The sequence below is a fragment of the Pithys albifrons genome, chromosome 16 (genome assembly GCF_047495875.1).
Source record: "Pithys albifrons albifrons isolate INPA30051 chromosome 16, PitAlb_v1, whole genome shotgun sequence".
NCBI lineage: Eukaryota > Metazoa > Chordata > Aves > Passeriformes > Thamnophilidae > Pithys > Pithys albifrons.
In genome coordinates this window covers 15,904,647-15,930,400 of record NC_092473.1, presented here as the reverse complement: position 1 = coordinate 15,930,400, position 25,754 = coordinate 15,904,647, and the positions used below count along the sequence as shown (strand labels likewise).

At 54.7% G+C, this 25,754-nt stretch overlaps 1 protein-coding gene across 1 annotated transcript; it reads right to left on the bottom strand.

The window, feature by feature from the left end:
- Positions 1-539: 539 nt before the first annotated feature.
- On the bottom strand, positions 540-18,349 carry SYNGR3 (synaptogyrin 3). The gene is made up of 4 exons (XM_071571579.1): positions 18,181-18,349; positions 8,774-9,014; positions 4,636-4,778; positions 540-2,602 (listed from the first exon to the last, which is right to left on the bottom strand). Exons 1-4 carry the CDS (start codon positions 18,277-18,279, stop codon positions 2,393-2,395), a joined length of 693 nt encoding a protein of 230 aa, XP_071427680.1. The 5' UTR covers positions 18,280-18,349; the 3' UTR covers positions 540-2,392.
- Between the last annotated feature and the right edge of the window lie 7,405 nt (positions 18,350-25,754).

Below are 25,754 nucleotides of genomic sequence, written 5' to 3'. Positions count from 1 at the left end.
CCCAGCTGGGACGTGCTGCCCTCTGACAGGAACCAGCATTTTGGGTGCAGAGGGATCAGGGCTGACGTCCCTCGAGGTGCCTGTTGGTGTGGCTGGACATGTTATTCTGATTTAATCAAGGAACAATCTGTCCTGTCTTCCCGCTGCCAGGAAGCCTCTCAGGAACCCAAGCCCTTCCTCCTCCTCCTCCTCCTCTCCTGCCCAGCAGAGCAGCTGAGTGCTGCCTGCCAGGGGAAGGTACCACCGATTTTGGGGAGCTGGAACAAACTGCTGACCTCGGGAAGGAGCAGGAGCCTCACCCGGGGCTGGAGCTGTGCTGGCACTGCTGCTCCAGAGGGCAGAGCTGGCACTGAGCGTGGTGGATGTGCGTGTGGGGCAAAGAAAGGCAATGCAGGCCTTGGGGAGGACATTCAGTGTGTAACTGAGCACGGGGCACACGGGGCAGGACTGGCAGGACTGGCAGGACTGGCAGGACGCTGCCCGCGGGCAGACACAGCTGTGGCTCTTCACGGATACAAGGAAACTCTGAACAGTTATAGTATAGTTAGAAAAAATACACTGTACTGAACGAACATTATCTCACGTACAATCAATTTAAACATTTAAATTGATTATAATTTTGCTAAAATATTAACACAAGTACTGGTTGTGCTGCTAAAGTTTCAGTGTTCCCTCTAAGGAAAATATTGCTACGGTTCTACTGGACCCTGTATTAAAATGCTTGGGGTTTTTCCTTTCCCAGCAAGACTGGCTCCACAAAACCACAAAGATCCTGGAATTCATTCAGGCTACACTGGGGTGTGGGTGTCCCTGGCCAGGCACCTGTGAGGAGCTCAGCACTGGCACAGCCCTCCCTGGGAGGGCACATGGAACCCGACCTGGATGGAGGGAGGCAGGGAATGTGCTTTGTCACGGCAGCTGCTGATTAATTAGTGAGTTAAATGCAATTCAGCAGCAGAAATGAGCTGTGTGGTGATGCCCAGGACCTGCTCCGTGGGGAGGGGCAGCTGGTGACTATTGCTCCTCAGAAGGTCAAAGGCAGCAGTGGAACTGGCACAGCAAGACCCTGGATTGCCGGAGAGCCGGGACAGCCAGGGGTCTCCAAGGAGGAGCTGCCACCAAGGGGGACAGGAATTCCACTTTCAGCTCCTCTGCTCAGTCCTCAGGGACACATGGCCTGGATCAGCCACCACACAGGCAGGGAAAGAAGGCTGGTGGCTGACAAGACCCCACTGGATTTTACACATTCTGTTGTTTTTACAAGGCAGGAATTTTGCAGCTGAAACTCCAAACTGAGCCTCTTTCCTGGGTGCTTTTCAGGGCCTCTCTGCCCCCACCATTGCCAAACACGGGGCCATGAGCCCACACAGGATGGACTTCATTGGCCTGTGAAGCCTTTCCAGTTCCCTGTCTGAATTCCTCATTTCTGGAGCCTGCAGGGTGACACACGTGTCCCCACCTGGGGTTCTGCTGCAGCTGACAGATGGTGGCTGCTCCCAGCATGAAAATACAAGTCCAGTATCACTCCTGATGGCCTTGGGCTCTGAGTCTGAGGCCCCTCCTTGGTGCCAGGGCCCAGTATGAGGACGTGGCAGCACTGCCAGCCAGAGACTCCCCGTAGATTTGCAAACTTCCCAAAGCCCCAGTGAGGAATCAGAACCACAACGTGCCATATCCCACTGATCACAGCTATTCCCAGTTAGCAGCCAGTTACTGCTCAACTGGTTTCCAGCTGCAAACTTTTTACACCTTTGCCCAGAACCCATGAAAGCACAGAATTAATCTGGATATTGACCCCAACCCACTGTGACCACCCTGTGCCTCTGAGCCAACTTTGCAACTCCTGTTTGGATATTTGTTTTGTACAGTAAATATATACAAAGAAAAGTAACACAGACACCACTTATTTCCTTGTGAATTTGGCACTTTTCATACAACATGGACTGGGAAGCTCCTCAGTGGGAGCCCAGCCCTCCCCACCACCCACCACCCTCACTGGATTCTGTGTTAGCTGTGGAAGAACGAGATCAATAACTCCTCAGAACGAGAGAAATGACTCCTCAGCTCCTGTTCTCTAAGAGGAAAAGGCGTGCTGGGCTTTCCCAGCAGAGCCAGCACCCAGCACCAAGGCTCAGAGAGGGCACTTACTCATCTTCCCCACGTGTAGGTGATGTGGCAACAACCTTCCTTCCTTCTGGCTTAGAGGGAACACTGCTTTTAGAAACCCTGGGACAGGTAAGACAAGAACCAATACCACTGTACAGAATTCACTGCACAACGAGCTAATAAAGGGACCCAGCACTGACTCGGCACGGCAGGGAAATGGGACTGAATACACTGGGATGGCCGTGCCCGGCGCTGCCCCGTGGCACGGCCCCGCCACGCCCCGGGCTCAGTACGCTGGCACTTGGTAACCTTTGGGGTTGGCCTCTAAGGTCTCGGTGAAGGGGGGGCTCTGGTAGGTCTCGGTGCTCTCGGTGCCGCTGCCCACGGGGTACCCGGGGTACGGCGCGGCCGCGTCCGCCGGGAACTGGTCGGTGGCAAAGAGCGACATGTCCGTGCCCAGGCGGTACCTCTGCAGTGCCCTCAGGGCCAGCACCACCTGCGGGGGGCAGGGAGGTCAGGGGCGCTGTGGGGCAGGGCCAGCATCCCCCCTGGATCACACCCTGCCCCTGGATCCCACAGCCCCCCTGAATTCCACAATCCCCCCAGAACCCACAATCCCCTTGGATCCCACAGTCCTCCCAGAACCCACAATCCCCTTGGATCCCACAATGTCCCCGGGAACTCTCCTCAGGATCCCACAGTCCTCCCAGAACCCACAACCCCCTGGATCCCACAACCCCCTGGATCCTACAGTCCTCCTAGAACCCACAATCCCCTTGGATCCCACAATCCCCCCAGAACCCACAATCCCCTTGGATCCCACAATGTCCCCAGGAGCTCTCCTCAGGATCCCACAGTCCCCCCCAGGACCCCACAACCCCCTGGATCCCACAATGTCCCCAGGAGCTCTCCTCAGGATCCCACAGTCCCCCCAGGACTCACAATCCCCCTGGATCTCACAATCCCCCCCAGACCCTGCATCTTCCCAGGACCCCGTGACCCCCACAGGACCTCATGTCCTCCCAGGACCTTGCACTCCCTCGGGATCCCACTTCCCTTCAGGATTCCACATTCCATGTTCCCTCAGCATCCCACAACCCAACCTGCATCCCTCCAGGGCCTCTCATGCTCCTCCAAGACCCCACATCCCTCCAGGCCCCTGAGCTCCTGCAGGACCCACGTGCCCAGCCCTGAGCACATGGCAGCATCCCAGGGAGCTGCTGTCCCTCTCCATTGTAACCATGAGCTAATCCAACCCCAAACCCAACCCACAACACTGAAGAGGCCATTGCTGTGACAGGCTCTGCCAAACCCATCTGCTGTGGGGAGGGACAACTGATGAGTGCCAGGCCAGGAAAATAGGTCAGTTCTGCCGAGACTCCTTCACCCTCTTCCAGGTTGCCAGAATTGAGGTCACAAAGGGTGGGAAATGTGATGGCAGAGCTCCTCTGACTTCAGGAGGTTTCATTAACAATTCAATTAGTGTATAAACTACAGGCTCAGGAGGGGGGAAATGCCTGTAAACACCGAGAATGGCTTCCCAACCATCCTGGCCATCCTTTGGGATGGTAACAGGGGATTGGTGTGGGAGCAGATGCTGAGGGAAGGGGGACATCCCACCCACTGCCCTTCCCTGGGGCTGCATTCAAGGGGCACTCAGGCAACTCAGCGATGGAGAAGAGCTGTGGGGAGCTGGGATTAAAGGAGATTTATCTGGATAATCATAAAGCAGGGAGCAGTTGAACTGGTGAGGAACTGGAGCCAGGCTGCTGCTGGAAAGCCTCGGGCTGGCTTTTGCCCCAATTCTCTTAAGGCAATATGGAATTAGTGCACATCCTTGGGCTCTCTGCCCAGGAAAAACAGGAGTGGAGGTGACACGGAGCCATCCTGGCTTCTCCACACACAGCCCCTGGGGAGGGAACCCCCTGAGTGACACAGGCCCCCCAGGACATGTGGGGCCCAGCAGCTGTGGGAAAGGGGCCCTGGAAGATGCTCCCCTGTCCCTGAGGTCCCTGGGGATGCACAAAGCCAAAAATGGGGAGCACAGCGGGTTTCTATGACCCTCTGCCTCGGGGTGGGCAGCAGAGAGGCCTCTGGCTTCTCCCAGGGAGCTGATGAGCCTGAGAACTCCCCAAATCCCCCTGCCATTCCATGAAACCAGCTCAGCACAGTGATCCGCTCCCAGGGACTCACTTGCTCCCAACTGAGCCACCCCTGGGGCTCTAATGAGGCCCTGAAACCAGGGCAGCTCGTGGCTGGTGACACGTTTTCAGCAGGAACACAACCTCCCAGGCTCAGGAGAAGAGGAAGCCTGGGATTCCCCAGCGAGAGGGGACTGAGCTGATGCTTCCCAGGTCAGAAACCACCAGTTTCATCTGTGGAGGGCTCACAGTTCCCTCAGTAGAGTCCCTTGATTGCCCACCAGGATTCACTTCTCCAAACCCTGCCCAGATTCCTCCTCCAGCTCAGCGCTGGGCCCGGGGCAGGTTTGGTACCTGCCCTCCCTCCCTCCCTCCGAGCTGAGCTCACCCAGATGATGGTGGAGAAGAAGGAGAAGGTGATGGCGGCGCGCGCGGCGTCCGCGCCCTGCGCAAAGCCCGACGTCAGCGTCGTCCGCTGCCACTGGTTGGCCAGGAAGCAGAAGGCCACAAACCACAGGAAGGCCAGGAAACCTGGGAGAGAGCAGAGCTGGTCAGGGCTGCCACCTCCGCTTTGCTCTGCACAAACAGGATTTCAGAAGTGACGGTGATTTTGGGGGCCTCTGGTGTGGCCCAAAAGGAGCCTGTCAAAGGAGGCTGATGGGAAAACAGGGATGGAAGGAACCTTGTGGGGCCACCTCGTGTGCTGCCTGCCCCAGGGTCACTCACCTGCACCTCAGACTGATCTCAGGGGTCCACAGGGACAGCAAATCCACCCTGGACATGTTGGAGAGGGAACATGGACTTGGAGTGACCAGACAATGAGGGATGGCCTTAAGCTGAAGGGGTCACTTTAGGTTGGATATTGAGAAAGAATTCCCTCCTGTGAGGGTGGGCAGGCCCTGGCACAGGTGCCCAGAGCAGCTGTGGCTGCCCCAGCCCTGGGAGTGTCCCAGGCCAGGTTGGACAGGGCTTGGAGCAACCTGGGCTGGTGGGAGGTGTCCCTGCCCATGGCAGGGGGTGGAACAAGATGAATTTTCAAGTCCTTTCCAAGCCAAACCATTGTGTAATTCTGTGATTCTGCTACACACAGTCCTTCACATGAGAGCTCTGCTCCTCCCTGCAGAGAATCCCTCTGGGCCTGAGGAACTGAGCAAAAGCACTCTGGTGATTACTCCTTACTGGAACCAAAGCTGGCAGAGCAAGATATGGCTGCAGCTCCCTAATTCAATCCCAGCCAACAGCGCTGCCGGATGCCAAGGAGCTCAGAAAGCAGCCAAGAAACAAGCCAGGAGCACACAGCCTGAGAAGCAGGGATGCTTTCCAGAGCTGGGAGGAGGAACTGCACAACCTGGAGCCTGTTTCAAGGATCTCCAGCTTTCCTGAGGCCTCCCCACCCCCCAGTTCTGGGTGTCTGTACATGGATGCTGGGGATGCTGAGCCACCCAGCACCTTCCCAGGGACCCTCAGCACATCAGTATGAGCAGCCACACTGCCAGTCCCATGGGGCTGCTGGCTGACTGCAGGCAGAGGAAGAACCTTCCTTTAGCTCCATTTATTTCCCTTTATTCCCTTTTATCTTGCCAGTTTCCCCCAAGTATGATACAAAATGCAGACAGACATCCACACCCAGTGCAGGAGTCACAGGATCCAAGGACTTCAACTCAGAATTTGGTCCTAATTGCTGCTTAAGAATACACATTGCTCATGTCCTTCTGCACAGCTGAGCCTGGGGCTTCCCACCCAGGGAACTGCCCTCACAGCAAAGGTCAGCCAGGCTTTCCCTTTCCAAATTACAGACATTTCACCAAAACCAGCTGATCCAGTCACCAAACCCACCAAATCTCTGCATGTGCATTTTCACTTCCCTGTAGGATGATGACTTGTTCTCAGAAACCTCTGGGGTTTACTCCTTAAAGTTCATCCCAGAGATGTTTTCTGTTCCCCAGCTGTTGCAATGGGGCTTTACCAGCAGCTGCTCCCCTTTATGGGAAGCAGATCCAACCCCTGAATTTCTGCACAAGGAGATGCACACCCCAGAGGGTTGGCTGGTGTGAGAGGAGCACGGTGGGCACCAGCCCCAAGTCTTGGTGCAACATTCCCAGCCCTGGGTACCTGGGCAGCCAAGGCCATGGCAGTGGGAGCCCTGCCCTGCCCTGCTCCAGGAGCAACCCTCAGCCACTGCTCAGAATCACACTCTGGGTTGTCTGGGAGGTGAAAGGCCAGAGGTGAAACAAGAGCAGCTCCCAGAGGTCACTGCACAGCTGCTCTGGGAGCGGGGGATGCTCAGGGACAAGCCCTGGGCCCTGCAGTGCTGGCACCAGGGGACATGGGGCCCTCCAGCAGGGCCAGGCTGTCACTGCTTTGCAGAGGATGAACTTGTTTCTTTGTGTAACACTCGATCTAGTGCAGCTCATCCTCCCAGGGCAGGGCACTGCCACCCCCCCGAGTCACCTGGTCCCCAGTGCCATCACAGTCTGTCACTGGTGTCACCTGAGGGCTTTCAGGAGTTAAAATGACATCATGCACATCCCCACCGTGCACCGGCTGTGCTGGGTATTGCAGCTGCCAAACTGCAGCACTGAGGGGTGTGAGATGCTGACCTTCCTCATCCCAAAGCCATCAGCGGCTCCAGCCGGGAATGTGTCCCTGGGGAGGCTTCTCCTGCCATCCATGTGGACTTCCCGGAGGTTTTGTGATGCAGAGACAAGCCTTTCCCTTCCACACCAGCTCTGCCTGGATCCCTGAGAGGGGGAGGATTCCCTCCAGTGCCGTGGGAAGGCAGGTTTTGCTGCTGATGGGGGAGATGGGGTCAGGTATGGAGAGCATCTCCAGAAACACAAGCCACGTGTGGTCCAAAGTCTGGAGGACCGACACAGACTTCAGAACCCCACAAAGAAGGCTGAGCTGGCAGTGACATGGTGAGGCTGCATGTGCCAGTCCCAGCTCCAGCTGGATCAGGCACAGCAGCAGCTCCACACCCTCCAGCACACTGAGGAAATGGAAAATGCCAGGAAGCACCACAAGAGCCAGGAGATAATTACCATTTTAGGATCAGCAGACAACAGAGTGCAAACACCAGGAAAGATGTGTTACCACCCTAATCACAGCCTGGTCCCAAGCAAACACGTGTCCCCAGGAGTAGCTGGAGGAGCAGCTGGAAGGGAAGGTTGCAAACACTGTTTGCAGTGTGGTGGCCCTGCCTGAACCCCTGTCTGTGTCCCACTGTCACTGTGTCTCACTGTGACCCATCTGTGTCCCACTGTCACCACCCAGTTATTTCCCAAGTGCATCTTAGGAAGAAATCCTTCCCTGTGAGGGTGGGCAGGCCCTGGCACAGGTGCCCAGAGAGCTGTGACTCCCCCATCCCTGGAAGTGTCCAAGGCCAGGTTGGACAGGGCTTGGAGCACCCTGGGCTGGTGGGAAGTGTCCCTGCCCATGGCCAGGGGGTGGCATGGGATGAGCTTTAAGGCTCCTCCCAACCTAAACCATTCCAGGATTCCATGATACTCTCAGTCCCCTGACCAGTGGATGCACGACAAGGACAAAGGACAAATGAGGAACAGATTGAGAGCAGTGCCAGTTCCCCCTGGCCTGACAGGGAGCAAAGGGCTGTCAGGAGGTAGAAGTCAGGGAGGGAGAACTGAAGCCTCTCACTGCCACAGGCAGCAGCAGCCAGGAGATGGATGTGATGTTCCCTTTCTGCTCCAGTCCAAGGGTTTCAGGCACTGGGCCCCACAGAGAGGGCTGTAAATATTCCCTAACAAGGGCTGGAGTCTGGTGCTCCAGCACCATGGAAATGAGCTTTCCAGCAGGGAGAGAACACCCCCAGTGACAGGCAAGCACAGGGAGGTGATGATGGATGTTTTCATCTGGGACAGAGCCATCAGCAATGCCTGTGCTGGATAAATCACCTTCAGACTTTGCTGACACGAGAGCCTGGGAATGGGGACCATCAGCTGCCAAGGGAGCCAGGCAGCTCCTGCAGCAGAGGATGTTCTCTCCCAGCTCAGGGCATCCTGCCTGCTCGTGTTTGCACAGCTGAGCCTCAGGTCCTGGGGCCCCAGAGGGCTCAGAAAATCTGTGCCAGCCCTGGGGAGCCCCAGCCCACCCTGCCCACTGCGAGGGTGCTCAGCAAGGTGCAGAAGCTGCTTCTGCTCCGCTCCAAACACATGCACAGAGTGAAACCAGACTCAGCACAACTGAGGAAACCACCTTGCCTCGAGCCAGAAATAGAAGTGGGAGGGTAAAACACCCCATCTGGTCTCTGAGACGTGACCACTGATGCCTCGCTTCTCTGTGAGGCCTCACCAAACCCAGCTCAGCAAACATTTCCAGTTGCAGAAGTGACACAGACAAGTGGGACACCCCAGTATCCCCACGCCACCACATCCAGCTCCCTCACTGCTGTCCCTGAGCTCCTGGCTGGAGCCCCCTGCCCCCCCTGCTCTCCCTGACCAAGGCACAGAGTGGTGGCAGGACCTGGGGGGACAGGGGGGGCCGGGGGAGTGGAGCTGCAGGCCCAGCACCTGAGAAGCCGAGGTCGAGCAGCACGGCGCGCTTGCGGTCCTTGACGCTGCTGATCTGCTGGAAGTGCAGGTCGAGGATGCAGAAGAAGATGCAGCCGAAGAAGGCGAGGATGCCGACGGCGATGCCGTAGCTGCAGGCGCTCTCGTTCTCGTTGAAGATGCAGCGCAGCGTCGGGTCCCGGCTGTCCCTGTTCACGTAGCACTCGTTGACGATGGAGCCGAACACCACGATGGAGAAGATCTGCAGAAGGAAGGAGGAAACACAACTGGCTGCTGTTTACACTCACCTCTGTTTCCCAACAGCAACATAACTGGATCCAATCCTGCCCCTGACTCCATGGCAACATGGCGCCTGTGACAGACCCTGACTCCTGCCTGGTTGGTGGCTCCAACCAGAGGGCTGGTGGATGTACCCAGATGGTCCTTCCCTGTGAGCCTTTCAGTGCTTTGCTTTGCAGAGTATTTTAAGGATGTTGTTCTCCAGACAGGCTGGGGAGGGAAAAATAAACAGATGGGGCAGTCTCTGCACAGTCTTCGTGCTCGTGCTGCTCTCCACTGTCAGGCTGTGCTGGATAAACTCTCTGTGTCCCTGTGGAGGAGGAATGAGGTGCCAGAGGATAACTGAGCTGCTGAGCAGGCTGAGCCAGGCAAGGACTGGATGCCTGATGGAGGGGGCACAGGGCACGTGTGGGGAGGTGGGAGCAGCTCACCGAGCCACAAGGAACAGGCTGCCTGGGAACAACTGGGCAGATTTCCATGTGGCTTAGCAGGGGATGAAGGATGCAGCACCTGCCCCCATTATCCAGTGACCTGGTTTGGGCCCTGAGAGGGACACAAGGGCAGGGGGGGTGCTAGTGGCAGGGACTGGAGGGTGTCCCACATCCCTGCAGGCAGGGAAGGGCCCGGGTGGCAGCAGCAGGCTGTGTTAATACCATTCACTGCAGCCCGAAGTGATTCCCTTATCTCCCAACACCAAAGGCAGGAGCTGAAGCTGTGGGAGCAGCTGCATCACAATCCACTCCAGATCCCACTCTGCCAGAGCCTGGGAAGTGCTGCCCCACTCTTGGATGTCAGGCTGGGAGCAGGAGGGAAGCAAGGCCTGCAGGCACCCATCCATCCCGCTGTGAACCTCTGATCTCAGCCCTGGCTGCCAGCACCACTCCCTGCAGCCCTGCTCACATCCCTGCACGGCTCCAGCCAGCTCCAGGACGCTGCTGGACGCCAGGGATGCAGGAGGGGAGATAAGAGGCTGCCTGGGAGCAGCTGGGGACAGACATGGGGCATGATCAGCTCCTGCTGCACCTGCAGGAACAGCACAACACGAGGGACACGAGACAGGGACAGAGGACATGAGGGAAGCAGCCCTGGAGCCACAGGATGAGCCACAGCCGGTGGCTTTCACAGTCACCCCTGTCCCATGGCTGCTGCCTGGCTGTGGGTCACCTCCAGCAGCCCCAACTCCCAGGAGCCACATCACAGAGTGGGGAAATGGAGCAAACCATCCCCAAAGCCCCAGCCACCCTCTAACATAACACTGTGATGGACATCTTCTCCCAAGCACGGGCCAAATGTCTCACTCCTGCCATCCCCAAAGGACTTCACTTGGATTTATCTCCTCCAAACTCCTTCCAGTGCTGGGGTGAAGCTGGGCCAGAGCTTCTTCAGGACAAGAGGACACAAGGTGGACATCAGGCTGAACATCAGGAAGAATTTCTCCATGGAAAGGGTGGTCAGGGAGGTTTGGAGTGTGAGCCCTGGAGGTGCCAAAGGAAGGACTGGATGTAGCACTCAGTGCTCTGGGCTGGGGGACAAGGTGGGCATTGGCACAGGGTGGGCTTGATGGTTTGGGAGGTCTTTTCCAACTTAAGTGACTCTGGAATTCTTCTGCCTGAAGCTACTTACAAATGCAAATGTCCCTCTAGCAAACACATCTCTGACCAGCTCCACTGAGTCTCCTCCAAACAGGAGGACAAAGAAGTGGGGTAGATGGCACTGGGTGACTTGGGTGGCCCTGCTCCTCACCAGTGTCACACTGAGCTCATCATCATCATCACCACCACCACCACCACGCACACAACAAGAGGGCTGCTGTAAGGAAGAAACAACAACAAACAGCAATAATGATTTTCCCAGTGCTTTGGCAGCAGCTGTAACATCAGCAGTTGTAAAAAAATTCTGTTCATAAATAATGCAAAATTGTTATTTACCCTCAGAAATAGCAACAGCATTTATAAAACAGGCCCTGGAAGAAATAATGTGATTCTGGAGAACATGAATAATTGAGACCCTCTGATTCCACGCCATTACTTCTCTGGCAGCCCAACAAACTTGTACTCAGCGTCTCTGAGAAGAGTTTTACTCCTTTCTGCCAGGAGTGACAACCTGCCCTGTGCTTTTGGGAGCCTGGTGGGAGCCCAGAGTTCTGGTGGGTGAGGCAGAGCCCCCGTAAATGCAGTTAAGGACGTCACAGGGCTGGTGTCTGATTCCTGCACCAGGGTGGCACACCTGGGGCTGTCCATGGAGGATGCCCAGAAAAGATGTTTTACCACTTTTCCTGCAGCTCTGGGGGTTTTGGAAAGCAAAGCATCCTTCCTGCTGACAGGCAACCCGAGGGGCTCCTCCCATGAGACCCTCCTGAGCACGTGGTGATGTACAAGACATGGGCAATGCAGCTTCTTCTTGGGTGGTCCAAACAGAAAGAAACTGCAATGCACATGTTGGACAGAACCGCTGCAAACGCCAGCACTGGCTGAAACACTCCTGTCAAAACAAGCCTTGCCTTGGGAGTCCTCTCCCTCACCCCATGTTTGAAATGTTGGAGTTTTTCTTTAAAAAAATGCCTCTTTTTTTTTGAGAAAATGTGGGTAGATGAGGGGAAATAAACTCTGTGTTTTTTAAAGTTCATGCAAAACAAATGCCATTTTCTAATCACCTCTACAGACCACAGTGGCTCAACCCCCCCAGCCAGCTCATCAGAGAGCTGAAAGTGAAAATACAAGGTCAGATTTTCCACTGTGAGTGAGATTGCATAGACCTGAGCAATATCCCATAGGATTTGCCAAGGAGCCTTCACAGGACACTCCATTTTCCAGCTGAACAACCCAACACAACCCAGCAGCAAATTCTGCTCTTTCTGGATGAACTGGTGCAAGACACAGTAAGAAAACTGGATTTTCTCCAGCCACTCCAGTATGGAATTGTGTCCTCTTTGCCAAAGATTCTCCAGGATGCTGCTGGAAGCTCGGGGGCTCCTGGTGTGGGGTGATGGGAGCCCCCAGCTCTGGTGGCACAGACCATCAGTGCTCCTCTGCCTTCAGCTGTGGGCAGGAGGGGAGGCAGGACAGCTCCCTTCTCCCAGACTTTCCATGAGGAGTTGCACTTCAGCCACACAAAGGAGCTCCAGAGCCTCGGTCACAGCCTGGGAGGGAGCCCAGGGCTGGCCAGGAGGTGCTCAGACCCACAGGGAGGCTGTTTGGGGATGCTCATGGGAGGACAAAGGGAGTTCGTGTCCCACCAAACCAGGGAGGAACTGGGGCCTCACTGTGGAATGAAAACCAACTGCCCAGTTCCCCCAGTTTCAAGTTGGCTTCCAAAAAAAGAGAGGGCACGTCCCCAGGCCAGCCAGCACTTCTGGAAAGCAGGACAAACAACAGGCCAGGTCTTCTTTCCTATGAAAGTGGGCAGGCCCTGGCACAGGGTGCCCCAGAGAAGCTGTGGCTGCCCCTGGATTCCTGGAAGTGTCCAAGGCCAGCCTGGACAGGGACTGGACCAACCTGGGATAGTTGGAGGTGTCCCTGCCATGGCAGGGGGTGGAATGGGATGGTCTGTAAGGTCCCTTCCAACCAGAACCAGACTGGGATTCCATGATTCTGCTGGACCCAGGGCTGCCACCACAGGAGCCCAGGGCACTGTGACACCTGCGTGCCCTGCAGACACCTTTTAGGTGTGGCTAAAGCTGGAGCCACGTCTGCCTCCTCTGCACCAGTTTTCACAATGTGCAGGACAGTGACTGGCCAGGCTGCCGGGCTCACATCTGCAATGACATCCTGCAGACCCCTCTCCCCTCCCCTCCTGGGGCTTGGCCTGACTACCCCCAGCACACACACATTTTTCACTCCCACTGCTCTCAGCCTCCTGCACCCAAAATGTGCTTCAGGAGACCTCGTGGTCTGAGCACAGCCAGTGCAAGGAAAATAAAAATCAAATAACACAAGAGAGCACGAGCTGAGAGCTTTGGTGTGTGAACTGTCAGCCATTTTAAGGTGAGATGTTCCCACTGCTGATGCACTGTATGATTTGGGACCTATAAAAAACAGCACCAGAAGGTGTGGGGTTGTAGAGACTGCACACCCTGCTCTGATTACACACACCATCACCCATTAATGTCAGCATCAAGGAACTGTAATGCATGAAGACAAATCAGCCAGAGCTCATTTCCTCTGCTGTGGCTCGTGATCGATGGTGCTGGGCACAAACCACACCACAGGGGCAGTACCAACCCCTGGGGACCCCTCACCACCACAATGTGAGTGCCAGTGCCCCACTGCCACCCTGCTCAGGGAGCCCAGTGGGTGAAGGATGGACCATCAAACGAGAAGGGAAAACAATTAAGGTTGAATTAGCACAGACCAAATCCTGCTTAGCACTGAGTGTTTCCCTAAGCCCCAGCTAAGCCTCGTGCTGAGCCACACACGTCCCTCGTGCAGATTCTCCTCTCAGGGGTGAGTGGGACCCTTGGCACAGGACCAGCCTCCCTCAGCGCCCACCCAGCTCACACTCTGGGGGAACCAGGTCCTGGGTCCCTCCCCAGTTTATCTTTACAGTTGTCAGTCACAGGGAAGTTTCCAGCACAGATCTGCATAATTTGTTGGAGGGTGTGAAGACTCAAGAACACTTTAAGCTCTGCCAGATCTCCCACAGGACTATGGCTGTGGCCACAAAGGGAAGACCTGAGGTGGTTCCTGGCACAGAGAGAGGTGGTCTGATGCTGGCTCTGATGGGTTTATGGACATGTCCACCAGGCTAATCCACTTGGGAGGATGCATGTTGATGATCACATGACTGATTTTTACTGAATTACCTTTTCTAATTGGTAAGAGACACAGGAACACAGCACCCATTCAGAGTTCCTAATCTAGGGCTGCAATCTGAGCACGTGGCACACCAGCAGTGCTTGAAGTCACTGGTGACAGCAAAGTGATCACTTAGAACTGTTTTCAGCTCAGGTGCAGTGAAACTTCCCTATAATTCCATTACCTAAAATGTTAAACTTAAGTTCTGCCTCTGATCTGCAGCCCATGGAAAGAGAGAGTTAAGGCAGAAATCTGGTGACTGCTCAAAAGTGGCCAAGATCAAGGTCTGAAGCAGTTAAGATCTTGGTAATGACTCTCAGCTTCGCCACGGGCTCCTCAAGTGCCACAGAAGCCTTGGAGCTCTTCTCTAAGAGCCCCAAGTGCTCAAGAGTCAGTGAAACCCCTCAAGAGCTGTCCAGAGCTTATTCCTTGTACTTCTCATTGATGTCTCCTGGGGACTCCTCCTGGGTATGCCAAGCAGCCACTTCCATCTGCACCTGCTGGATGCCTGGAGCAGGCAAGGTCTGCTCCAAAAAGAGTATTCCAGGCTCCACCTCCAAACCAAGATCTGTGTGTTCTAGCCTGGCAAACCCAAACATGCCACAGCCCTCCTGCAGCTGCAAACACACACTGTGGGTCATGTTTAGTTTCTCACCAACACCCCTGGGTGCTTCTCCTCAGGACTGCTCCCAATCTATGACCCCACACAAGCCTTTATTTGGGCTTGGGATTGCCCCAACCCACATGAAAAACCTTGCACTTGGCTGTGTTGAACTTCAAGAGGTTTGGACAGTCCCACCTCTCCAGCCTGTCCTGGTGCCTCAGGATGCTCCATCCCTTCTCTCCAGAGTGTCAACCACACCACGTAGCTTGGGGCTGTTTCTCACTTGCTGAGGGTGTGCTCAGTCCCCTGCCCACATCAACAAAGGTGCTGAACAGCACCAGCCCCAACCCTGACCCCTGAGGACACCACTTGTCACTGTCTCCACTTGGACATCGGGCCACTGACCACAACTCTTTGAGTGTGACCCCCAGCCTTTTACCACGACACAAACACTGCCCTTTCCAACCCTCTGGAGAAACAACACAAACCTGCACCAGGATGGAAAGGTCATGCTCCTTCCCTCTAAGAGCCACCATATATTACTGACACATCCACCACCATCTGGCACAGCCCTTGCCAAAGCCACCACCCAGCAAAGCTGAAAGACAAGGATCTGCTGGTTGATGGGCTAAGAAGGAAAAGCCAAACAAAATACTGGGCCCGTGAGATAAAAATCTGCACAGGAAAACCTCTTTCCTGTGACTCAGGTGATGAACTACAAAATTACTCAACTTTAAGAACCAAGAGGCAGCAGACTGGGTCAGGCAGCTGCCAGTGTTGCAGGAAAGGGCTGTCCAGCTGTGCAGGCACTGCACTTTTACTGCTGCTCTGATGGCAATCACAGGAATTACTGAAACATTTCTTAGAACAGTTTCCAGAACTGCCTCTAAAAGCCAAACCTCAACCTACATTAACTGAGCAACACCCCTGCAAAGCTGGGTAGCCACTTCAAAGCCTGGCTGGCACAGGCAGTGACAGAGAAAGGAACTCATGATTCTGTGGCCATCCTTCGTGAATATCGAGTCTGTTTGGTTGGGCAAAAAATGGCTCAAAAGGAAACCACAAGAGCGATCACATCTTCATCTGACAAACGGCATCAGACGGAGGGGGAAGAGATGAATGAGGAACTGTTAAGTGGTTCTTTCCAGCTTTTGATTTTACAGCTCAAGCCAGGAGCATTTTTTCCCCCTTCAGATACTCAGAATTACTCTGTCAGGGGGAGGTTGTGGCGTGAGGCAGAACCAGGAATCCCCCTTGGCCATCGCTGACATTTGGGGATTTCTGTGTTGGAGTCACCATTCACCTGCCAGTCCCTCAGATGTGTTTGCCAGCACAGGCTCTGAGCCACAGCCCTGAAGCAGCTACTGAAGTCACAAAGCAGAACTGAACCCTCCTTTGGTGGTGGCTCTTTGGGAAGTCCCAGCAGTGCCCACCAGCACAGAGCTGCTCACTCCTGGAACATGAGGCTGGTCCCAAATCCTCGTGGTGGTTCTCCATCACCACCCCCACCCAAACCAGCACATCTTGGGCAGATCCCTCCTCTTCTCTGCAAAGAAGGCCACAGACAGCAAGGATTATGTCTCCAATTTGAGATATGACTGCCCAGGGTAACCACGTTTAAAGATGCACCACCAAAGCACAGGAAGGAAAACCACGTGAAGAAAATCCACCCCAATACCCCAAATCAGCCACTCCCGGTGCCCCAGGCAAGGGCTGTCTGAATAACCCTCCAGGGCATGGGCAGCCCAGATCCCCAGGATGGCAGGCAGGGCAGCCTGGGAAGGCTCTGTTTGCTTTGCACATCCGGGAGTGCCACACGGGTGTTGGTCCATGTTCCAGCTGCCACCACGTGCCACGGCACTGCCACGCTTGCCCAGGGCAGCAGCCAGAAGTGAACAGAACAGAAAGGCAGCAGAGACCTCAGCAAAGCCTTTGGCTGCCTCCTCCACCCAAGATCTCCACCTTTACATGGGTTTGGTCTGGCAAGAGCAGCCTGGACAGGCTCTGCTTTACCAAACCTGCAAGAGACAGCAGGTGGGAAGGGAACCCCCACCCACAGCTCCCACCCACCTGCAGTCCCAGCTCACCCTGGAAAGGAGCTGCAAGTTCAAACTGGTTTAAGACACAGGTAACTGGACTGTAACAGCCAAGACGTGGCTCTGAACCCCCAAGCTGGAGCAGTGATGGAGGAGGGTCCCTGACAGATCTACCAGCACATGTGAGACCTGGGAAAAGGGCTCCAAAGGACTTTTAACAGGAGCTTCCACAGACAATGCCAAGCCCACTGAAAAGAGCAAAACCTCCCACTTTGCTCACTGACTTTGGAACTGACTCCCAGTATTGCAAACATTTATGGGACAGCTCCAAGCACACCCCATGTTTATCCACATCAGTGTCCCTGCACTTGTTTTGAGTTAAGCTGCTGGGTTTCTGTACTTGTAAGTGCTTGGTTTTCACCAATTCCCTGTGAACACAGAGCTGTGAAACAAGGGACTTTGCCACTGAATAAGCCAGTCAGCAAATATACACAAGACTATTTTCTAAGCTGGGACTTTTATTTTATCTCCATATTCCATATTCTGGCCCTGCTTCCCAGCAGTGTCCAACCCCCTTTGCATGACAAGGACAGGGAGCTCTCTGGATGTGACATGACAGATTTACTTCATGAGGGGCTCAACTCACCAACAGCAGGACAAATTTATCCAACTGTACCCAAACCCAACAGCACTGCCACCAGTTTGCCACTGCACTCAGGAGGATCCAGGAGGATCAGGTGGACCCAGACCAAGTTTTCTAGACTGGGGCAATGGCTTTAGGAAACAACTGCTACCAAGTGCCTGAACCTGCCTAAAATGCCCCATCCACACCAAGCTGGATGCCCCAGATCCAACCCTGGCCCAGCCCAGCTCATCCATAGCCTCCAGCCAAGCACTGGAGCTGGGCAGACCCTTCCCACTGGGGGCTTTTGGGAAGGGCCTGGCATTCCCAACCTCTCCAACCTCCCAAGGCCGTGCACACCTGCAGATCTCAGCAGAAAAGCCAGGCTGGGGTAGGCACATCAGGGGCTGCCCTCAGCGCTGGGCATCCAGTCCCCAGGAGCTCCAGGGCTCAGCTCCCTGTGCTGCCTGTCCAGGGACCACCAAAGCCTCCCCTTCCCTAGCGGCTGCACAGCCCATTCCACCTCCCGCCTGCTGCTCCGCGGCAGAATCCATGGATGGGAAACGGCCAAAGCTCCTGCCATGCCTCCAGCAGAGCGGGGGAGCTGGGCAGGGCTGGCTCCCGGATTTCTGTCACACACACGCATGCACGGAGCCTGGAAGGCAGGAAAATGTCCTCTGTCTCCTGCTCCGCACCGATCCTCCTGCACCGAGCCGGGCACATCCCGCTCCGCTGCCTGCCCCTTCCCAAGGGAATTCCCTGCCAGCTGCCCCGGGAGCCAGCACTGCCCGCAGCAGCGGCCCCGCAGCGGGCACGGTACGCCGGGTACGGGCAGGGCACGGGCAGGGGCACCTGCAGCGCACCTGCCCCGCACCGGCACTGACCCCGCACCTGCCCCGCACCGTCCCTGCCCCGCACCGGCACTGTCCTCGCACCGTTCCTGCCCCGCACCGGCACTGTCCTCGCACCGTTCCTGCCCCGCACCGGCACTGCCCCCGCACCGGCACTGCCCCGCACCTTCCCCGTGCCGGCCCCGCACCTGCCCCGCGCCGCGCCCAGCGCCGCCGCCTTACCCAGGTGGTCACCCGGAGCAGGGTCTGCGGCTGCTTCAGGAAATCCACGGGGTCGATGGCCCCCCCGGCCCGGCCCGCTCCGAAGGACGCGCCTTCCATCTTCGCCCTCCGCCCGAGCCGAGCCGAGCCGAGCCGAGCCCCGCGCGCGCGCCCCGCGCCGGCCGCGCGCCTGCCCACCCGCCCCCCCCGCGCCCCTCCCGCGTGGGCTCGTCCGCAGCGCCGCGTGCGGGCGGTGGGAGGAACCACCCGCCGGGAGGGGGGCGCGGGGCACCCGCAGGTGCGCGCGGCAGGCGCGGGGCGCGCTCCCTCCGCAGCGAGCGCGGGATGTGACAGCGTGACAGTGTGACACTGTGACAGAGTGACAGCCAGAGTCACTGGGCTATGGGTACGGACACTGTGACACTGTGGCACTGTGACAGCCAATGTCACTGTGCTGTGGGTACGGGCACTGTGACAGTGTGACAGAGTGACAGCCAGAGTCATTGGGCTATGGGTATGGACACTGTGACAGTGTGACAGTGTGACAGCCAGAGTCACCGGGCTGTGGGTACGGACACTGTGACACTGTGGCACTGTGACAGCCAATGTCACTGTGCTGTGGGTACGGGCACTGTGACAGTGTGACAGAGTGACAGCCAGAGTCACAGGGCTATGGGTACGGACACTGTGACACTGTGACAGCCAATGTCACTGTGCTGTGGGTATGGTCACTGTGACAGTGTTACAGTGTGACAGTGTGACAGCCAGAGTCACCGGGCTGTGGGTACGGGCACTGTGACAGTGTGACAGCCAATGTCACTGTGCTGTGGGTATGGTCACTGTGACAGTGTGACAGTGTGACAGTGTGACAGCCAGTGTCACCGGGCTGTGGGTACGGGCACTGTGACAGTGTGACAGTGTGACAGCCAGTGTCACCGGGGTGTGGGTATGGACACTGTGACAGTGTGCCAGCCACTGCCACCCAGCTGTGGGTTGGGGCACCACGGTCAGCCAGTGTCACTGTGCTATAGTTGGGGACACTAAGGTACAGCCAGGACACTTTGCCACTGCTGGGGGCACGGAGCTATTCCAAGAATTACTGTCCTACGGTAACCTGCTGCTTTCTGGGGATAGGGTGACATGGGCAGGGGTGGGGTGTTGTCACCAGTGTCACTGTGCACTGTGCCCTGTCAGTGGCTGGGCCATTGCCCAGAGTGTGGGGAGGCCACTGCACTGCTCAGCTCAGCTCTGCTGCACACACTGGCCCTAAGACACCCTCTTTCTGTGCCCAGCCCCCAGACAGGGTGGCTGTCACCCCTCGGGGCACCCTCGGAGGCTCAGCTATGGCACGAGTGAGGGGCTCCGCTGGCCGAGGTAGAGGGGAAGGTTTGGGGCTGCTCGTTGCTGTTCCACACCCACAGCTGGTGCAAGAAAAGGGAAGAAGGACAGGGCTGAAGCTCTGGCTTTCCTCACGGAGGAAAGAGGCACCCAGAGCTGCCATGGGACAGGAGGAGGCCAAGCCCCCGTCCTGCTCCCTCCCCATGCACAGCAGGAAGGAGGAAAAAGAAGAACCTTAGAGGGAAACCCTCAATTACTGGGAAGGGAGTTCCCCCTGCGGCTCCAGGACCAGCTCCTGAGTTAGTTTTCCCAGCACCGCGGTGATGCTCCCGGTTCCATAGATACCGATGCCATGACAACTCTGACATCATCTGTGCTTGGGACGGGAGCCGCAGGAAGGTCGCAGGGACGAGCACGCGTGCGGAGCTGCCGGGGCCGGGGGCTTCTCCCGGCTCCCCCGCCAGCCCTCCTGCCACCCGCTGTCCCTGCAGCTGTTCCTGGCACGCCACAGGGGTACCTGTGCAGCAGGTGTGTGCAGCCCCTCACACGTGGCAGCAATGCCAGGGATTCCTGTGCACTCGGCCACATTTCCAGCTCATTTTGGCCCCTCGCAGCTCTGTCGGTCTGTTCCTTCTGGCAGGTGGGATCAGGATTTAACTGTTAAAGCTCATGATGATGCCATGCAGTTTTTCTCAATTACAGGTGAGTCATCATCTCTCCAGGTCTATTTCTGACTCCCAGCAGGAAAAGCAGAACTCAGCCTTCCATTCCTCAATGCCACCAGCTCAGCAGACATCACATTTCACTATGCAATACTGAAATGGCTACGAAGAGAAGGGCAGCTTGGTCCCTCCTGCCTTCCCCTGGCAGGATGTCTCATGGAGCTGGCCAGGCACTGTGCCCCAGTGCCAAGAGCATCACTGCCAGCTCATCCCTGAATTGCAGGTCAGGAACAGAGGCCAAATTAACTGGAAGGGATTACTCTAGGTGGGATTTTCAATCAGCTTCAGCAGTTTAGAAAAGGTGTTCCAGCATCCTCAAAAATCAGTTTTATGCTTTGAGAGGAAACCATCCCAAATCCATCAGCACAGAGTCAGGTGTGATGGCAAGGGCTGCCCTGCTCCCTGAGGGTGCCAGTGCCAGGGAGGCAGCAAGTTCCCAGGGCTCCTGCACAGGGAATCATCTGGACCTCTGGTTTTCCCATGATGTTGGAAAAGACACTTCAATTCTCCCCCTTTCTAAAATGTCTTGCCTGGCCCATCTATCCTGAATGGGACAGGGATATTTCAGACAACACAGAGCACAAGGGACTAGGACACTGCCTGAACCTTTCAGATGTTACTGTAGAAGAAATCACCACAGTTTCCAGGCACAAACATGGTTTATACACTTCCAGGCATGGCTGTGGTGCATCAGGAAAGGTCCCCAGTGAAATCTCTGCTTCTGAACTTCTCCCCTTTCTTCGAGGTCCATCCCTCCAACCCGTGCTGTGTGCAGTGTTTATCCAATCATTTCTCACGTCATGCAGTGCCAGTTTTCTTCCCCTGCTACAGCACAGATAAAGCTCAGGAGGGATCTGCAGCCCACACACAAACTGCCTTTTCTGTTTCACTTCCTATTGCTGCAAATCAACAGATAGTCAGAGCCAGCCAATAATGGGGAAGGATATTGCACCTCTAACATTCTCCCCATCAAATGGAGAACAGCAACATTTGCAAACGGTGCTTTCCAGAGCACCAGTTCAGTTTGGACAAGTTCTGGCTGCATTTACCACTCCCTCTGGATTTCAGTGACAGGGAACAAACAGCAGCAGGCAGACAAGTGCCTGGGATCTGTCTGGGGTTTGATTTTACAAAAGTTTAATTAGAGGTAAGGATTTGCCTCCAGCTTCTTGTAGTCATGCTGACTTCTTAATCTCTGCCTCCATCACAAAAAAGCCAATCAGGTTTTACTCAGGAGTAAATATATGGACATGACAACCTGGAGGGGACAAGGTGTGGGGCTTTCTCCTGCTTCAAAACCTGTTCAAGTCAGCTCTGCCCACTCTGGCCACGCTCCCAGTCCACCGACTCCAGCAGCTCCCCGAGGTCTGACCCTGGCTCTGGCATGGGAGAGAAAACAGCTTGTCCTTCACATTCCCTGGGCAGCAGGCTTGAAGCAGCACTTTGATTTATGTTCATGCAGTCGTTGCTCTGAAATGCTTTGCTTGCCATTCATTAGAGCTTGGCTGGTGCTGCTTTCAGCCATTAGAAAAACAAGAGCTGATGGAAATACTGAGAGGAACTTAGAAATCCATAGTGCCAGTGGCAGAGAGAATGGCCTTCCTGGTGAGCAATACCTTAGCCCACCATCACTAGAAAGCTCTTGGGGCCTTACACCCTAAGAGATCCAAAAATATCTGGAAGATCATTTATTAGCTGGTTACTCATCCACTTGTGAAATGCAGCCACTTCTCAGGTGGGATCCAGTAGTTACTGTAAAAGTACAAACACAAGATGAGTGTGCTAGAAAGGCATGTGGAAAACTTCACTGAAATCACTGGGGGACAACAGAACTCAATGCACTGAGGTAGAACTGGTTTGGAACAGGAGAGTTGGTATCTCAGAGCTTGCATAAACCCCAAACTGAACAAACCCCCAGAGGGTTTCAAAATGCCCCTCAGTGGTGCAACGAGGGCTCAACGGCTCATGAAGTCAACTCGGTGTTTGCTGCTTCTCCAAACATTTCACAGCATCAAAAGCCTGGGGGTTCTGCAAACCAGTAATCTGATTCAGCCACTGCTCACCACCTTGGGAGGAGATGGAAAACAGGGAATAGGATCCCCTGGTGTTTTCCAAACTGACCTCCTTGGGACCACACCAGTCCCATCAGTAGGGCCTGACCAACCAGTTGAGTTTGGTGCTCGTCACCTGCTCCCTGCAGGGGTGGCACAAGAGGTGACACATCCAAGGACATGGGGCAGCTCAAGTCATGCTCAGACATGAAGAGCTTCCACAACTCTCATTTGAGTTCTCATTTTGCTGCCAAAAGAGCCCTCCCAGCCCAGCCCTTTTGTCAGTGTCATTTCTGCTCATGTTACAACACAAAACAAAGTTTTCCTGGGGGAAATAAGGGCCATGATGTTTGTGGAATGAATGAGGTATTTGTAGTGTTACACTGAAAATACAGAAAGCTTCATTTCTTAACTGAACATAACAGTAACAGGTCCTTGGATTCACAATAAGGATGTAATCTGATGTAAAGGACATTTGTGGGATGGATGGAGATGAGTGATTTTATAACTGTCAGCACTGTCAGGCCCAGGGCTGTGCAGCACAAACACATTAAAACAGCCTTCCTGAAAGAGATTTTCATCTAAATAGGAAATACAGGCAAAGGCAGCTGAAACTGCCATTTTTATCCCCATTTGGCAGAAGTGGAAGTGTGGCTACAGAAGATGAAGTGACTTACCTGTGTCTAATAAAAAGCTTATGACTCAGAACTGAATTTTGATCTCTGGAGTCTCCAGCCATGTGCCTTGTCTCATACACTTACATGTCTTTCACCCCATTTAAGCAGCAGGACAAGGGGCAGTCACAGAATCCACTTTTTGCACTGCTGGTGGGTTGGGCCAGGTGTGAAGGACAGAAGCAGCAGGGGAAGCCCAGCCCTGCCTGACCACACTGGTAATTCCAAAGGCAAGTCCCCATCCAGCACCATCCAGTCCTGGGGCTTGAGGTTACACCTCAAGCTCTGTGTTCTGGGAAATGTGGAAACTTTGAGGGACTGCATGAAATACCTGCCTGGTGGGGCAAACATTAAATGAACTCAGCTGTTTTCTTTCTCACAGATCTGGTACCCAAGGCAAAGCCCCCATGAAACTCTGTGGGTTTCCTTCCTACCTTTTCCAAGCAGCAGGGCTGGGTTGCACCCCTCAGTCTCCAAAGGAACAGCTTTGCTGGAGTCATGACTGTCTTGTGATCATCCTTTTGCCTCTATAAAGCATCCAGAGCAGGTGCCAACCATTCCAAGGAGGCCTGACCCCTTCTCTGACTGGAAATGACTCTGCTTCATGACTGCTGTGCATTGTTCCCTGTACCCACGTCTGGTCCCTGCAGGCCCTGAGGAAGAAAGTCACTGTTACAAAATTATCCAGTGAAGTTAATTCACACTTTTCAATCTGTTAATGACCAAAAAGAGCCAGAACTTCTCCATATATGACCATGGGCTGAAGATCAGGTAGAAAACACCCTGGAAACAGGGCATTTTTATTGCACTTCCAAGTGCAGATTTTAGCTGCATGCAGAGAAATAACATCCCTCATTTGGGTAATTACACAAGAGGTTTGCACAGTAGTTTGAGAAGTAACTGAAAGCACCAAAATCTCCTCCTAAGATCACAGGGAAGGGATCAGGATGAGGTAAAACATTTGATATGTGGAGCAGTCTGTTCCAGGGAAGGGTGAGAGATGGGAAAGTCAAGGAAATAAACGGAACTGCATCCTCTGTTGCCCTCTGCTGTTGGCCTGGCGAGCTGTAAAGCAGCGACAAAGAGAAGCCAAGCAGCGCCATGGCATGTACTGTGTGGCATGGACATCCTGGCACCAGGAAGGGGCTCCTGGATTGGGAGTGCTCCAAAGGAAAGCCAAGAGCCTGCACCAGCACAGCACACGGAGACTGAAGAGCCCTTCCAACTCGGGATAGTCTTTACTTCTGGAAATGTTAAGGGTAATTACAGGAGTTCAGAACTGACAGCAAAATCAGATACATCTGGGTCTGAAGTTTTCTCACATACATCAGCACAGAGAAGGGCACTGAGCCCCATTTATCTTTAGTTGGTAGGAACCAACCTTTGTCCCAGAGTTTTGTGATTCAAGGCAAGTTTTCCAGTGTGCAGGAAATGTCAACTACCATCATCTCTGAGCTCTCTGGGCTGTGAACTAACACCTGAACTGACTGTCAGCCACTCTGGCATCAGCATAAAGTGTCCATGAACACTTCCCTGTGGGATGTGCCCATCCAGGTCAGTGTCCCAGCTGATCCCAGTGCTGATCCTTATCCCCTCAGACAGTTCCCTGTGTTCTAACTTCTTATTTCCCTCCATCCATTAGCTGTGGTTTGCTTTCCTTGGTTTATTATGTTCCCCATTAGCCTACAAAGTCAAGAGTTGACTCCACACCACCTTTTTGGCTGTTTCTACTCAGGTGCTTAATCCTGACTACACAAAATACTCAACAGCTCCTTTCCATCACTCAAACATAAACCCTGAACAGCCAGGAATGGAAAAAAAATCAGTGATGATGCAAAGGGGCCAAAAACACCAACCCAAAATTTCAACCCTCCCCTCTCCAAGCCTGTAAAGCTCCAGCAGGAAGGATATCACACACTGCCTGGAACAGGCTGAAGCAAAAGACACAAAAGGAAAGCAATTCTTGTGAATCTTACTGTAAACAGGAGCCTGTGTGCACCCAACACACTGCCAGGGAACAGCTAATCCCTGGGAAAATGTCAGTGGCACAGTGGTGCTTCTGCCAACACCTGCACTGCTGCTTGCTTAGCAACTCTGCCTGCCATCCACAGAGAGGTGAGTCCCTTGAGGCTCCCTGCTCTTTGCTGAGGGAAAAAAAGGAAAAATAAAAATGAAGCACAGCTGTGAATGCAAACCAGCCCATGGAAACAATGAGGAATTTGGGAAGCTGGAAGGTTAGTCAGGTACCTGTCACAGAGGAGCAGCTCTTGGCAAGGCAGCACCTGCTCCTGGCTGGGCTCCTCCTCCCAGGGGCTCCTCCTGTGGAAAAGCAGCAGCTGCCCCTTCCTGGGAAATGGGATGGGATGTACATGGTTGTGAGGTGGAGATGCACTTACAATGCTCCCAATCAAGATGAGAGTGCTCCCAGCTCACACTGCCCTTAACACTGTGGGCAAGTCAGAAACCACTGGGATCCCACAAAAATTCCCACTAGTTTCCACATAAAACCAATCTCTGACCTGACAGGGCCTGGTGTGCAAAATCCCTGATTTTTTGTAGCTTCTTGCCCTGCAGGGAATTCCATCGATTCAGCAGCACAACAGGAAAGGAGCAGGAGCAGCCCCTCCTTGTCTGATCAATCCACACAGAGGGGCAGAACCTCAGCTGAGCCACCAAGCTGTCATGTGACAGCAAATATCTGCACATAAATACATAGAGATAAATAACTGACACATGTTGGCATGCAGAGGTTACACACAGAGCACAGGATAATCCCTTTTCCTAACACACCATGAAGTAGGAACCAGGGA